Here is a 13,906-nt window from a genome sequence, read left to right on the forward strand (position 1 = left end):
GATAGCACCTGAAAACCGAAGGGCCGCACCAAATCGGCCAAGGGAGACACAAAGATTGAAAAGAGTGGGGCTCAAAGACGAGCCCTGGGGCACCCCACAAGATAGACTAAAGGCCTTGGCTCTAAGGCCTCCACAGCTGATGAATGATATGGGCCCCGTTTGACATTAATGAATGGAGAAGCTGCAAGGCATTCCCAGCAGTTCCCACTTGCACCAAGCGCTGAGCCATACGCGCCAGGGAGACAGCGTCGAATGCCGCTGATAGGTCGAGCATTATCCGAACTGCTGCCATGCCCTGATCAACCTGCACACGAATACAGTCAGTAGCCACAATGAGGGCAGACTCCGTGCTGTGACCGGTGCATTTTGCTAAACAAATTGCACAAGAAATTGGCCACTGGATCTGAAGCCAATGGACAAGGAGACAAATGCAGTTAAGCTACTTGACTGTTGCTTGGTACAAAGGTTCTAGCAAAGGGTCCTCAAATGGAATGATGGGTCTCAAACGGCAAAGGATGTGGATCGACAGGCATTGATAAAGGCTAAGGAGGTCTTGAAAATGCTTTTTGTTTCAGTTTCTTTTCCTTTGATGTTTGGACATTATTAAATTATTGGAGAATGTAGGGGTCTGTATATACTAAACCAAAGCGAGGTATAGTGTGCACAAAGTTCAGTGGAACCCCAAAGGTAGGCAGAGGTAAAAGGAGACAGCACCTTACTCTCTATTTGTGGCAGTGTGGTCGAGCAGTAAGGATGTATCAGAGGGTAGTGTTAAGCATTTATTAAACACACTAAATGAGTAAATGATATCACACACTCAAGACTGAACCTCAGACCAATTGGTTTTGTATAAAAATATTTTTAGTTATTTTATTTTCTAGAACCGAGCAAGCCTGGCACATGTAAGCAATAAATACTTTACAGCAGTAATGCAGTTTGTCAACAGTTTGAATTGTAATTGTATATATGCACTTTGATTCGATTACAGTTGAGTTACTGGTAATAAAATGCTTTTGATATACTGTACATATACTTTGTATAGGCTTTTTAGTCTAATGTCAAGTAGATTACTTTACAGATTACTTTTCTTACACAGTGCGTAATACCTGTATACTGCACTGAGAAATTTCCTGTAAACAGGTTAGTAAAAACGTTTTTGTTATTCAGTTACAGTTTTTTTTAAAGGTTTTCATAGATTTTCCAACTCCATACTTAGAAACTTTTCATAGAAAAACACTCAATGTTATCCTATGGAGGAAAATAGTGTTATCGGTTAACAGGTAATTACTTTGTTGAGGGAGTTGGTATTCTGGGGTTAGACTCAGCGGTCCCCCAGGGTCAAGAATGCACTCTTTTTACACCGTCAGCGGCACTAGGGCGGCTGGGTGCAGAGCGCTGAGGCCCAATGTTATCCAATGGGGGAAAGGGGGCCTCCGGTTGGTGGCTGCTGACTAGCAGTTCACTGGGTTGTGAGAGCAAAGCTCCTGGACTTAAGCTCAGGGCAAATGGGGGTTTGAGCCAGCACAAAAGGTGCACCCTCAGCGGCATTGGTGCGGCCGGGTGCAGAGTGCTCTTTTGGCGTCAGGAGCCCTGTGGCTTTCAATGGGGAGTCTCCGGTTTGCAAACACACTGCAGACTCAGGGACGAAGGTCTTCTGGGTGCGACCACCACTTGGAGAGGTAAGTTGGGATGCTGGGGGTTGGTTAGGCACTGTCGGTTAGGTCACCCAAGGCCGTGGGGCGTTGGGTGCAAGGGTGCCTTTTAGGGTCGGATTTTCTTACCAGCTCCTGGTGGCGGTTGGGGCTACCTTCCAGTTTGAGGCTGCAGGGGTCAGCTGGAGGCAGGCCAGGGGTCACCAGATCTGGGGTCAGGATCGCGGGGGAGCTCTCGTCTTGGTGTTGGGCCACTCGAATTTGGGCCGTGGGCGTGTGGTGCAGACTTGTGGATCCTGTTGAGGTGGAGTCTGTTGGTGAAAAAATCCAGTGTTCATGAGAGACCGTCTTCTTATGAAGGCATGGCAGGTCCTTGGGGTTCTTGAGGCTGCTGGCTGCAGGACACACCGGGGTTTTGCTTCTGCAGGTCAGAGGTGGGGACAGGCGGGTAGGGCTGGGGCCAAGTCAGTAGGCATCCTCCTCTTGTTAGCTTCATCGCGGCTGTTTGGTCCTTCTTTTCTTCTTCTGTTTCTTGTCTGAGGAAGCAAGTTTCAGGGGTGTCCCTAAATACTAGATTTAGGGGTGTTAGAGGTAGGTTAAAATGTTGGGACCAATGGGTCGCTTCCCTGGTGAGGGTAAACCCCTATTATGCCACCCTCCAGCAGTGGGAGGGGGCAGAAGCCTATCCCTGTGTAGTGCTAGAGGCACTCTTGTGGTCTGACACCCTGTTATGACCATTGACTACCATTATTTTAATTGACTTTGGTGTGTTATTTTATCCTGCCTGAATGTACAACGTTCTGCATATGCCTTGCTTCTCTTACAGGTGTATTATTTTAATTGACTTTGGTGTGTTATTTGATCCTGCCTGAATGTACAACGTTCTGCATATGCCTTGCTTCTCTTACAGGTGTATTTCTTGTAGTGTTGCAGTCTTTCAATGGGAGCTGTCACAGAGTAGAACAGCCATGCCAAGACCAGAACGTGTAGGATGTGCATTTGAAAGCATGAGAGAGAGCGAGAGAGAGGTGTGGAATGTACATTTTGGTCTTGAACTGCAGTGTTATGAGCAGTGGTGCACAAATGTGCACTGTGTTGTACATTGAGAGATGAAGTATGTGATGCTATAAGTAGTGGTGCACAAATGTGCATTGCGTTGTACATTGAAAGTATTATGAAGTTCTCACTATTGGCTTTGACATGGCCTCATGTCATCATGAATTCTGACTCTGCCTGGCTTGAGCTTTTTCTGCGCGAACAGCAACGCTTGCACGTTGTTTGGGTTAATCACGTTCAAGGATTGTTTTTGTGAGAGATTGTTTAATGTACCCTGGAAGGCTTTCGTTAGCTTTGTTAAGATATAGGCTGGAACCTGCAAGATTGTAGCGGAAATGTGGGAACTCCTTCCTGCCATTGAATGCTTGCTTGGAAGCTGGCCAGTCCTGGTAAATTCCTCTGGCGCGGGGGAAGGTTTCTCGAACCTTCTAGTGAGAGTTTTGAGACTATAAAGCTGGTGTTTGTAGACAGTTGAGTTTGGTGATCACTTACAAAGTAGACTTACTGCTGTAAGACAAATGGAACTTGAGTCCCGGTTGACAGTCCAAGCCAGCTTTGAACGGGCCCCCCAGCGAGAATTGGCAAGGATGTCGAGTGAACGATCGGGTGAGGTGATTTGTTTCTGACCAGTGCATTGTGATGCGTGGTTCCAGTGGCTGGGGTCATTTGAGGCGTTTTCTTTGTGATGTGTGACTGAGTGAGGTGCACATCCAAAGTAATCATTTGATACATCTAGTGTATATGTATCTTTTTGATCTCTTGCAGGACGCCCAGCATATTATATTTGCTGGAGTCTTATCTCATATTATTGGCTACTTGTTTATTATTCATGGCATTATTCATGCATTTAACTGTTGCATTTACCAAGGGTGTTATTGTTGCTTGCATATAAACATATATATATATCTCTGTGTATATGAATGTTGTGCATTTGGCATCTGGGAAAGCCTTTCTGTTAGAGAGCATTGTGTAAAATAAAGCCCTAAGCCAACATACACGACAGCTTCGCAAACCGCCTCCACCAGCCGCAGAACCAACGCCCCCCACCGCCCTCCTCAGTCGCTGGACCCCCGCCAACACCGAAGAAGTCGCCCAGATCATGAACACCATCCACTCCGGCTCTCCATCCGACCCCTGCCCTCACCACATCTTCAACAAAGCAGACACCATAATCGCACCCCACCTCTGAGACATCATCAAAAGCTCCTTTGAATCTGCCACCTTCCCTGAAAGTTGGAAACACGCTGAAATCAACGCCCTCCTTAAGATGACGACAGCAGACCCCAAGGACCTCAAGAATTTTCATCCCATCTCCCTGCTTCCCTTTCCGGCGAAGGTCACAGAGAAAGCAGTCAACAAGCAACTGACCAACTTCCTCGAAACCAACGGCTCCCTCGACATGTCCCAGTCTGGCTTCCGCAGCAACCACAGCACCAAGACCGCCCTCATCGCCGCCACTGACATCAGAACCCTGCTAGACAATGGAGAAACCGCAGCCCTCATCCTCCTAGACCTCTCAGCTGCCTTCGACACGGTCTGCCATCGCAGCCTAAAAACACGTCTCCACAACACAGGGATCCAGGGAAAGGCCCTGGACTGGATTTCCTCCTTCCTCACTGACAGAACCCAGAGAGTCCGCCTATCCCCGTTCCACTCAGAGGCCACCAAGATCATCTGCGGCGTACCCCAAGGCTCATCACTCAGCCCGACGCTCTTCAACATCTACATGGGCCCACTCGACGACATCGTCCGCGCACACGACCTCAACATCATCTCCTACGCCGACGACACCCATCTGATCCTCTCCCTGACCAAAGACCCAGTCACCGCCAAATCCAACTTCCAAGAAGGAATGAGGGCCGTCGCCGAATGGATGAAGATCAGCCGCCTGAAACTGAACACAGACAAGACTGAGGTCCTCATCCTTGGACCATCCCCCACCACCTGGAACGAATCCTGGTGGCCCGCCACCCTGGGCACTGCACCGACTCCCACCGACCACGCACGCAACCTTGGGTTCGTCCTGGACTCATCGCTCACTATGACCAAGCAAGTCAACACCATATCCTCCTTCTGCTTCAACACGCTCCGCATGCTACAAAAGATCTTCAAATGGATCCCCACGGAAACAAGGACTGTCACCCAAGCCCTCGTCACAAGCCGGCTCGACAATGGCAACGCACTCTATGCAGGGACAATGGCCAAGCTACAGAAAAGACTACAACGCATACAGAATGCCTCCGCACGCCTCATCACCACCCACCTCAGAGACCTGCACTGGCTCCCTGTCAACAAGAGGATCACTTTCAAGCTCCTCACCCACACACACAAAGCACTCCACAACCCCGGACCCGAATACTTCAACAAACGCCTCTCGTTCTACACCCGACTCGCCAACTCCGCTCAGCCTGCCTCGCCCTCGCCACCGTACCACGCACCAGAAGAACAACAACAGGCAGCAGATCTTTCTCCTACCTCGCCGCCAAGACCTGGAACTCCCTCCCCACCCACCTCTGACTGACCCAAGACCATCTCACCTTCAGGAGGCACCTCAAGACCTGGCTGTTCGAGCAGTAGCAGCCACCACCGCCCACCCTCAGCGCCTTGAAACACTCGCGGGTGAGTAGTGCGCTCTATAAATGCACTGATTGATTGATTCTAAAAAGAGAGTCTTTGCATTTTGTAAAATGTAATCCTTTTCTAAAGGGGTTAGTTGTGTTTCATGTCTCCTGCTTCACCGTGGGTTTCCACCATGTGGGAGATTCTGTATTATCTGAAAAACAAATCAAGACACCATGGTTGGCTGTGTCTTCCGATCTGCAAGATGGCGGGGACCGAGAGTTGTGCTCACCTCGCCTCCCCCACCTGAGGAATGGAGTTGGCAGAGGTGAGCACACCTCTCTTCCTCACTTGTTTTTCCCGCCAGTTCTCCTGCCCAAAATGGAGGTCAAAACCAGTGGGGACCAGTTGCTGCAGGCAGCAAGTGGCATGGGGAAGCTCACAAAGGCAGCAAGCCCACTGACCTTCGGTCCCTGGCCTGCTCTCTCCCCAACAGCTCCAGTCTACCTTCCCTGCCGCTGAACCCTCCAGCCCCTCCTGCGAGGTGTTAGCGGCCGCTGTAGGCCTGTGTGTCGTTTGTCGCTGGCTCCTGCCTTCTTGCTCATAACTGCGAGTCACCTGGTAATTTGTATTGTTGTATTCTGGGAATTGTACTGTACTGTATTTGTGGCATTGTATTTTCACTTTTCTGGCATTGTTGTTGCTAACTGTACTGTACTGTATTTGTAGCATTGTATTTTTATTTTTCATCTCTGTGCCCGTTCGTCCTTCTCCTGCTCCAGCTCCCTCCTGCCCTCCCCCCTGTTTCAACCCATTTCCTGCCTCCCAGCTGATCGTCCCTCCCACCTCCCCTTCTTAAAGGCGACCGCTGTGCGGTCACGTAGCAGAAGCGCGCAGGGGTACGCCGCTGGCACGCCTAAGGCAAGCTCGTCTGCGGCCAGCGGCCAGCGCCCAGGGACCCTGGATCTCTGAAACCCTGCCGATACAACTCCACTGCCCTCCACACACTCAACCCCGGAAGACACGACTGCCAAAGATCCTCACCAATTACCACCCATGGACAGTTCTCCCGCAGACACTGCGGACGATCCTTCACCACCAACAACGACCCTTCAACCTCCGAAGTCTCACCGGAAGCCCGCACCACCGAAGGCCTGACATGCATCCTCCTCAACGTATGCTCCCTACACAGACATGCCGTAGAGATCTGGGACCTGATCAACACCCTCTCGCCCAACGTCGCCTTCTTCACTGAAACCTAGACCGACACCACCTCCGGCGATGACAACGCCACCTCCATCCCCAACGGATACAAGTTCCAGAGAAAGGACCACCCCCACCGCCCAGGAGGACTCGCCATTGCACACAAGACCTTCCTCTGCCAGCACAAGCGACCCCCACTCCAACACAGAACACCTCCACATCCAGATTCAGACCAACCCCAGACCACACTACACGGCACCCTCGCTGACATACCCCCCCTGGAACCTCACACCCAGTACACAAACACAATTGCCGACCTCGCCGTACCCCAAGCCATCACCTCTACGGACTACATCCTTCTCGGAAGCCTGAACTTCCACCTCAGCTACCCGACTCCATCACCCTCCTTGACAACCTCGGACTGAAGCAGCTCGTCATCACCCCATCCTCTCCGAGCAGAACATACCCTCGACCCCATATTCGCAGGAGGGACAAATATCCACTTCAGCCACACCACGCACCCTCTGGAAGTACCACCACTGAGTACACGTCACCTTCAACACCACAACCGCACCCAAACCCGACCCCGCCGGCCATGAAGGAACTGGAGCAATATCACAGAGGAACACCTCAACACCACCCTCCTCCTACACCCCCCCTGAGCCATGAGCAACGCCAACTCCACAGCCAATGAACTCCACCGCTGGATCTCCAGCTGCACCGACAAGCTTGCACCCCTTCGCCACCCCATCAAAAAAACACCCCCTGAAGGCCGCCTGGTTCACCACAGAACTCCAAAAAGCCAGGCGCTCCTGCAGATGCCTCGAGAAAACCTGGCGGAACCAGAAAACCACGGAAGACCTGAACAACTACCGGAGCGCCCTGAGGGAATACCACCAACACAGAAGAGTCACCAAGAGAACCTTCATCAAGAACCAAATCCACACCAATGCAACCAACACTAAAGGACTTTGCAACATCGTACAGCAACTCATCAAACCCCCCAGCGAAGCCACGGACGTCACACCGTCCCAGGACCTCTTCAACAAGATCAGCTCCTACTTCCATCTGAAAGTCAAGGCCCTCAACGACAACTTCAGCAAACAGACGTCGGACTCCATTCCCCTCCCCTCCACCGACAACGAGCCAACCATCACAACTTAGCATCCGGCCACCGTTGAACAGACCACAGCGACCATAAAGACCACCCACTTAGGTGCCCCCAAGGATCCCTGGCCACCGCACATCTACCACAGTGCCGCCACCATTGCACCCGAAGTAGGAAGGACCATCAACGCCTCCTTCAAAGCCGGCTTCTTCCCAGATGACTGGAAGCAGGCGGAGGTCAAACCCCTCCTCAAGAAACCCACAGCCGACCCAACGTACCTGAAAAACTACCGGCCCATCTCTCTCCTCCCCTTCACGGCCAAGGTCACGGAGAGACTCGTAAACGCTCAGCTGACCGTCTTCATCAAAGAGAACTCCATTCTAGACTCCTCCCAGTCCGGATTCCGCAGCAACCACAGCAATTAGACGGCCCTCCTCGTCGCCACTGATCACATCCGCATGCTACTCGACCAGGGCCACACCGCTGCCCTCATCCTACTAGACCTCTCCGCAGCACTCTCACAACCAGACTTCACGATGCTGGGCTACAAGGAACTGCCCTCAACTGGGTCCAATCATTTCTCTCCTGCAAAACCCAGAGGATCAGACTCCCTCCCTTCCTCTGAGCCCACAGAGATGATCTGCGGAGTACCCCAAGGTTCATCACTCAGCCACACGCTATTCAAAATCTACGTGGACCCCTCTCCACCATCGTCAGACAGCATGGGCTCAGCATAATAACATACGCCAATGATACCCAGCTCATCCTTCCCTCATGTTGAACCCCAAGACCCCAGACTCTGCTTCCAGGAAGGAATGAAGGATGTCGCAGCCTGGATGAAAAATAGCTGCCTGAAGCTCAACTCGGACAAGACTGAGGTCCTCATCCTTAGACCCTCCACCTCCGCCTGCGACAACACCTGGTGGCCCTCCGCCCTCGGGAGCCCACCCACCCTGACAGACCACGCATGGAGCATCAGCATCATCCTAGACTCCTCCCTCACCATGACCCACCAGATCAACTCTGTCACATCCACCAGTTTCAACTGCCTCCGCAAGACCTTCAAATGGATACCCTGCCGAATGCCAAAAGACTGCCACCCACGCACTCATAACTAGCAGACTGGATTAAGGCAAACCCCTCTACGCCAGAATCAACAGAACTCTCCTACACAAGCTCCAAACCATCCAGACCTCTGCAGGTAGACTCATCCTCGGGACCGCACGGCACACACACATGACCCAACACCTATGAGACCTCCACTGGCTCCCCGTTGAGAAGAGAGTAACCTTCAAACTACTCACCCACGCCTACAAATCCCTCCACAGCATCAGACCCAAATAACTCAACAAGAAAGTCTCCTTCCACGTACCCAAAAGGAACCTCCGCTCCACCGACCTCGCCCTGGCAGAGACCCCCCGCATTCTCTGAAACAGAGCAGGCGGAAGAGCCTTCTCCTATGTCGCAGCTAAGACCTGGAACGCGCTCCCAGTTAACATCAGACACTCCTATACCCTGGACACCGTCAGGAAGAACCTCAAGGCTTAGCTTCATGACAAAACCAGGGCTGCACTCCCCTCCCCCCCAGCGCCTTGAGACCCTCACAGGTGAGTAACGCGCTTTATAAATCCCTGATTGATTGAAGCTACCCCTTGGGGGACCCTGCCCATCCTGGGGGAGGAGGCTTGGCACCTCGTCCCAAGATGTGCATTGTTTCAGACCTCCCAAAAGCAGCAGGCTCTCAACTCAGGGGTCCAGAAACATGTCTGGTGGTGGCAGCTGAAAGCAACCACTCAGCCTGGACACTAAAGGTAGGTCGTTTTTCAGGGGCATCTCTAGGATGCTACCTGTGTGCATTTGTCATTAAACCCCACACTGGCATCAGTGTGGGCTTAATGTGCTGAAAATGTTGACACCAAACTTCTCAGTTTTCAGTGTGCCATTATGGGGGTGTGGAGTTCGTAATGACAGAATCCCAGCACCATATACTCTTAATGGCAGCCCTGCACTTACAATGTCTAAGAATGGACTTAGACACTGTACTGGTTCAGGGCTCATACACCTGTACCCTCACCACTGGTATAGTGCACCCAGCTAGAGGGGGGACTGTCAATGGCAGGGCAGTTGGTTGTAGGCAGGGCACACAGGGATGTGTGCCATGTCAACTCTTCACTTTTTGCAGCACCAAAACACGCCGCCTACAAAGGCAGTGTGTGAGTGTAATGGTACAGGGCCTCTAAGGAGGCACAATAAGTGCTGCAGCCCTTAGAGGTCTTCCGAGGTCACAGTGCCCTGGGTACCTGTGGTAACATTTACCAGGGGCTGACCTGTGGCCAGGGATGCCAATTGGGTTTTGTTTTCAATGCAGTTTTGGGGAAAAAACATAGGCCCTGGGTACCTGATTGGCAGGAGCCCAAGGCACACTCAGTCAAAGCACGTCAGCAGTTCAGCAAAGAGTGGGGGTAACCATGCAGAAAGAGGATACTTTCTCACACAAGGGAGATATCTTCATTCTAGATTTTCTCAACGTCAATGTAGAAGATGAATGAGATAAATCTGTTTGTCATTGTCTTTTTGATAGCAATGGAGTCTTTGTAAATGTGAATCGATTCCGTTTGCTCTGATCGATGTGCTTTTGGCAGCAACAACATCCCATCCATAGGCCACCAATGTCTTTGGTCTCTACTGCGCGTCTACCACTGCCAGCAAAGGTCCTCGATAAATATTTGAATCAAGAACTTACTAGGTTTATCAATGAAAATAATATCCTGCACCCCTTTCAGTATGGTTTCGTGGGGGCCATAGTATGGAGCTTGTATTATACATAGCCACAGAGGAAATTAGGCGCACAGTAGATAAAGGAGACATGGCTGCACTGATCCTTCTTGATCTATCAGCAGCGTTCGATACGATGTACCATGGTCTCCTTTTACGCCGCCTTCAAGAAATAGGCATTGCCGGCACCGACCTACAATTGCTCAAATCCTTCCTCTCTAACCGTGAATTATTTGTAGAAATGGATGGTGCAAGGTCGTAGAGCTTTACTCTTCCCTGCGGGCTTCCACAGGGCTCCTCCCTCAGCCCAACCCTTTTTAACCTGTATGTAGCTCCCCTGGCCAGGCTTATCAATTCCTTCGGTTTCACTTTAGTGTCATAACCCGATGACACGCAGATTATAGTGTCCATCTTAGAGGACCCTCGAAGCACCATCCGCAACTTTTATGCCTGTACGAGACAGATCTGCCTCAAACTGAACTCCAATAAAACGGTGTGTCTTCTTTTTGGCAGGGATGTTTCCCATTGGTCCTCCGACAGGTGGCCCAGAGAACTTGGCCCTCTGCCCATGCCAGTTGGCAAGGCCAGGAATCTGAGAGTTCTCATCGACACAACTCTTTTTCTAATCATGTGAATTCAATCAAATCGTCCATATGGTTCATCTTAAAAATCCTAGGAAAAATCCTCTGTTTTATACTGTCTGACCTTCAGAAAACAGTGGTCTCGGCTCTAGTGTTGTCTAGGCTGGACTACTGCAACAGCCTCCAGACTGGTTTAAACAAAACCCTTCTTACCAAAGTGCAGGTCTTGCAGAATTCCGCTGCTCGCCTGCTTTTCAAACTTCCAAAATATGCGTCCGCAACGGCGGCCATAAATTCCCTCCACTGGCTCCAGGTGGACAATGGAATCAAGTTTAAGGTCCTTTGCATTGCCTTCAGAGCGCTGCACAAGCAAGGTCCTGCTTATTTTATCGACCACTTCTGTTGGTACACTCCCTCAAGAATGCTGCGGTCGGCGTCCCTCCGGCTGGTAGAGGTACCTAAGGCGCGTCTGGCCAACTGGGGAGGGAAAAGCTTTTTTTACAACACCACCAGACTGTGGAATCAATTGCCACCTCCACTGAAAAACTCATCCGACCTAATATCTTTCAGGAAAAGCCTAAACACCTGGCTATTTCAGTCCCCTAATATGTAATCATTTTTTTTTCTCTCTTTTGATGACTCATGGCAGATGGAGACAAGGAGGTCAGTGCCTAGACGCCTTCAGGTATTAGTTGCACTATACAAATACATAAATAAATAAATACTGCCAAAATGTATTGACCCCACCTTCGATCGTAAGCAGGATGGCTCCAATACCCTTGACGCTCCTAGCTTTGACATCTATTTTGAGCAACGTTAAGTGGTGATGCCAACGGTATTTTTTACCACTCTGCCTTCTGTCCTTTGGAGTCCGTTTCAGGAGCCATCTTACTTCCAGAAGGTGCATGTGGCGAAGCTTCAGTCCTTTTCTTTTTTACTTCCCTCATGCCCTTATACCCTCCCGGTTTTTGATTGTAATTTTAGGGATTTCAAGGCAAGTGTCACATTATGTACCAAGATGTGAAGGCTATGAAGCATGCTACACACAGACCTTGGGTGGGTCTGTGACTGCCTTTTTTTCTTCCACATGAGGGCACTTTTAAATAGAGAAGGCATTCTGACTAGAAAGTGATGCAGATTATAGAGAAAAAACATCACTTTTCTTATGTTGGTTTAAAAGATGCTGAGTGACCGTGAAAAGACTTTAGAGATCAACGAAATTTGTAAAACAAAATAAAAAAAGGAATTAAACCTCAAGTGCTCTTATTCACAGAAGCGCCTGTATTCTTAAGGGGATGGTATACCCTTTCGCAGGTTTTCGATTTAGGCCTATAAGCCTGCATTTGATCTACCTTTTTTGTAACTAAATTGCTGCAATGCAGACTTGCAATTGGTTATTTCCAATCTGACACTCGGGTAGAAATGTCACCTTTAATGGGCTCCTAAGGGTGCTGCTCATCATATTGGAACCAGCAACAAGTGGCAAGGGACAATATATCTATGATAAAAGTGCTCCAGGGTTTTCTCTAGGATGTTGTGGGTTATCTTTACCGTTAGCGCCGAGAAGCCTGTGTGAGGTAGCTGTACGCTCTAGAAATGTATTGTAGTGTATTCTTACATGCAGAACAGTATTTTTCAAGCATTTAAGACTTTAATGGATAGTCCTATGCCCAGCATTAAGTAGCCTATACTTCCTTCAAATATAGGCAGATAAAAAACAGGATTGTATGAGTAAGTCTGTGCCCCTCATCATAAGTATGTCATTTATTTGAACATTGTTTTTGCTTGTTAATTAAAATCTGCCATTTGACAAATAAGTCATCTATCAACAAACATTGTTAAGGCAATTAAAGTTCAAATAAGTATCCACTAAAGTGTTGACTAACAGGAAAGACCCCTTAAATTTCAGAGTGATATGGTCTGTCCATAGCAGGGAACTTAACGTATTCTCAAGCAGTCTTTGTTTATGTTTCAAAGAGGACGCAAATACAAAGCTGCTAATACTCACTGTTCAGAGGAGGTGACATTTTTGCAACCTTCCCCGAGTCAACCCACTCCTTCCATACTGCTGTCCATTCTTAGTCTGATTGGAAATCCTACTCAAAATCAAAGGACCTTCATCTAGACAATGCTGGAGCTCTACATCTACTATAGAACAGACCTAAGCATGTACATTAACCTCTTCACAAGGTTGACAGTATGGGTTTTTGAAGGAGCTTTTGTTTTAATAGGTGCATTGAGGTCTACTTGAAGCCCCTCAAAATGGCTCTCATGCAAGCAGATGTTTTTATAGATGTGTTTAACACATCATTGCATGAGAATATTGACAACCCTGAACTCCAAATGTTCGGATCTCTGAACCAGCAATGGTTATGTTTTCAAACAAGTCAAGAAATGAACCACAAACTTGGAGTGACACACAAGAGATTAACCAAGTTACAGAAAGACATTTAAATCTTCTATTTGGGTTTCTAAAGTGTAATCTTGCAGGTTTTTGCATCACATACGCACCTGTGAAAATAAACATGGATGGGAAGAGAACATGTATTCCTGCACTATGAAGGTCAAACATAATGCCAAAGTAAATGGCAATGCTTCCGAACACAGAGAACGCATTTACGAATGTCCAGTATGATGTATCCAAGCCAATCTGTTGATAAAGGAATATGATGGTAAGAAGAAAGTTAGCCAGTTAATATCTTTATGAATATATCTGAATTCAAATCAACTCACAGTACAATCATTAAAAATCACAAACCGAAAAATCTAGAAATTGAAATGTTTTGGTGTAGTGAATCTTTCAGTTGTGGTTCCCACATTACTCATATTGTAACACAGTCAGGGGCGCTCCAAACCAGTTACACGATATACCAGTGGTTCTTGAACCCCATGGAAATTATGTGTGAGCCTTCAAAATTTGAACATTTTCAAAAGTGCAGTGTGTACCCGACAAAGCATATCAGCAGTAGACT

General features: G+C 48.9%; 1 protein-coding gene across 3 annotated transcripts in view; it reads right to left on the reverse strand.

Moving 5' to 3' along the window:
• The window catches only part of ATP8B1 (ATPase phospholipid transporting 8B1), a 557,465-nt gene that overhangs the window by 17,219 nt on the left and 526,340 nt on the right, over positions 1-13,906 (reverse strand). For all 3 annotated transcript variants that reach the window (XM_078674864.1, XM_078674865.1, XM_078674863.1), the window contains exon 26: positions 13,446-13,584. In XM_078674864.1, coding sequence (XP_078530990.1) covers positions 13,446-13,584 — 139 coding nt within the window. The remainder of the gene's footprint in view (positions 1-13,445; positions 13,585-13,906) is intronic.

The sequence above is a fragment of the Lissotriton helveticus genome, chromosome 2_1 (genome assembly GCF_964261635.1).
Source record: "Lissotriton helveticus chromosome 2_1, aLisHel1.1, whole genome shotgun sequence".
NCBI classification, from domain to species: Eukaryota; Metazoa; Chordata; class Amphibia; order Caudata; family Salamandridae; genus Lissotriton; species Lissotriton helveticus.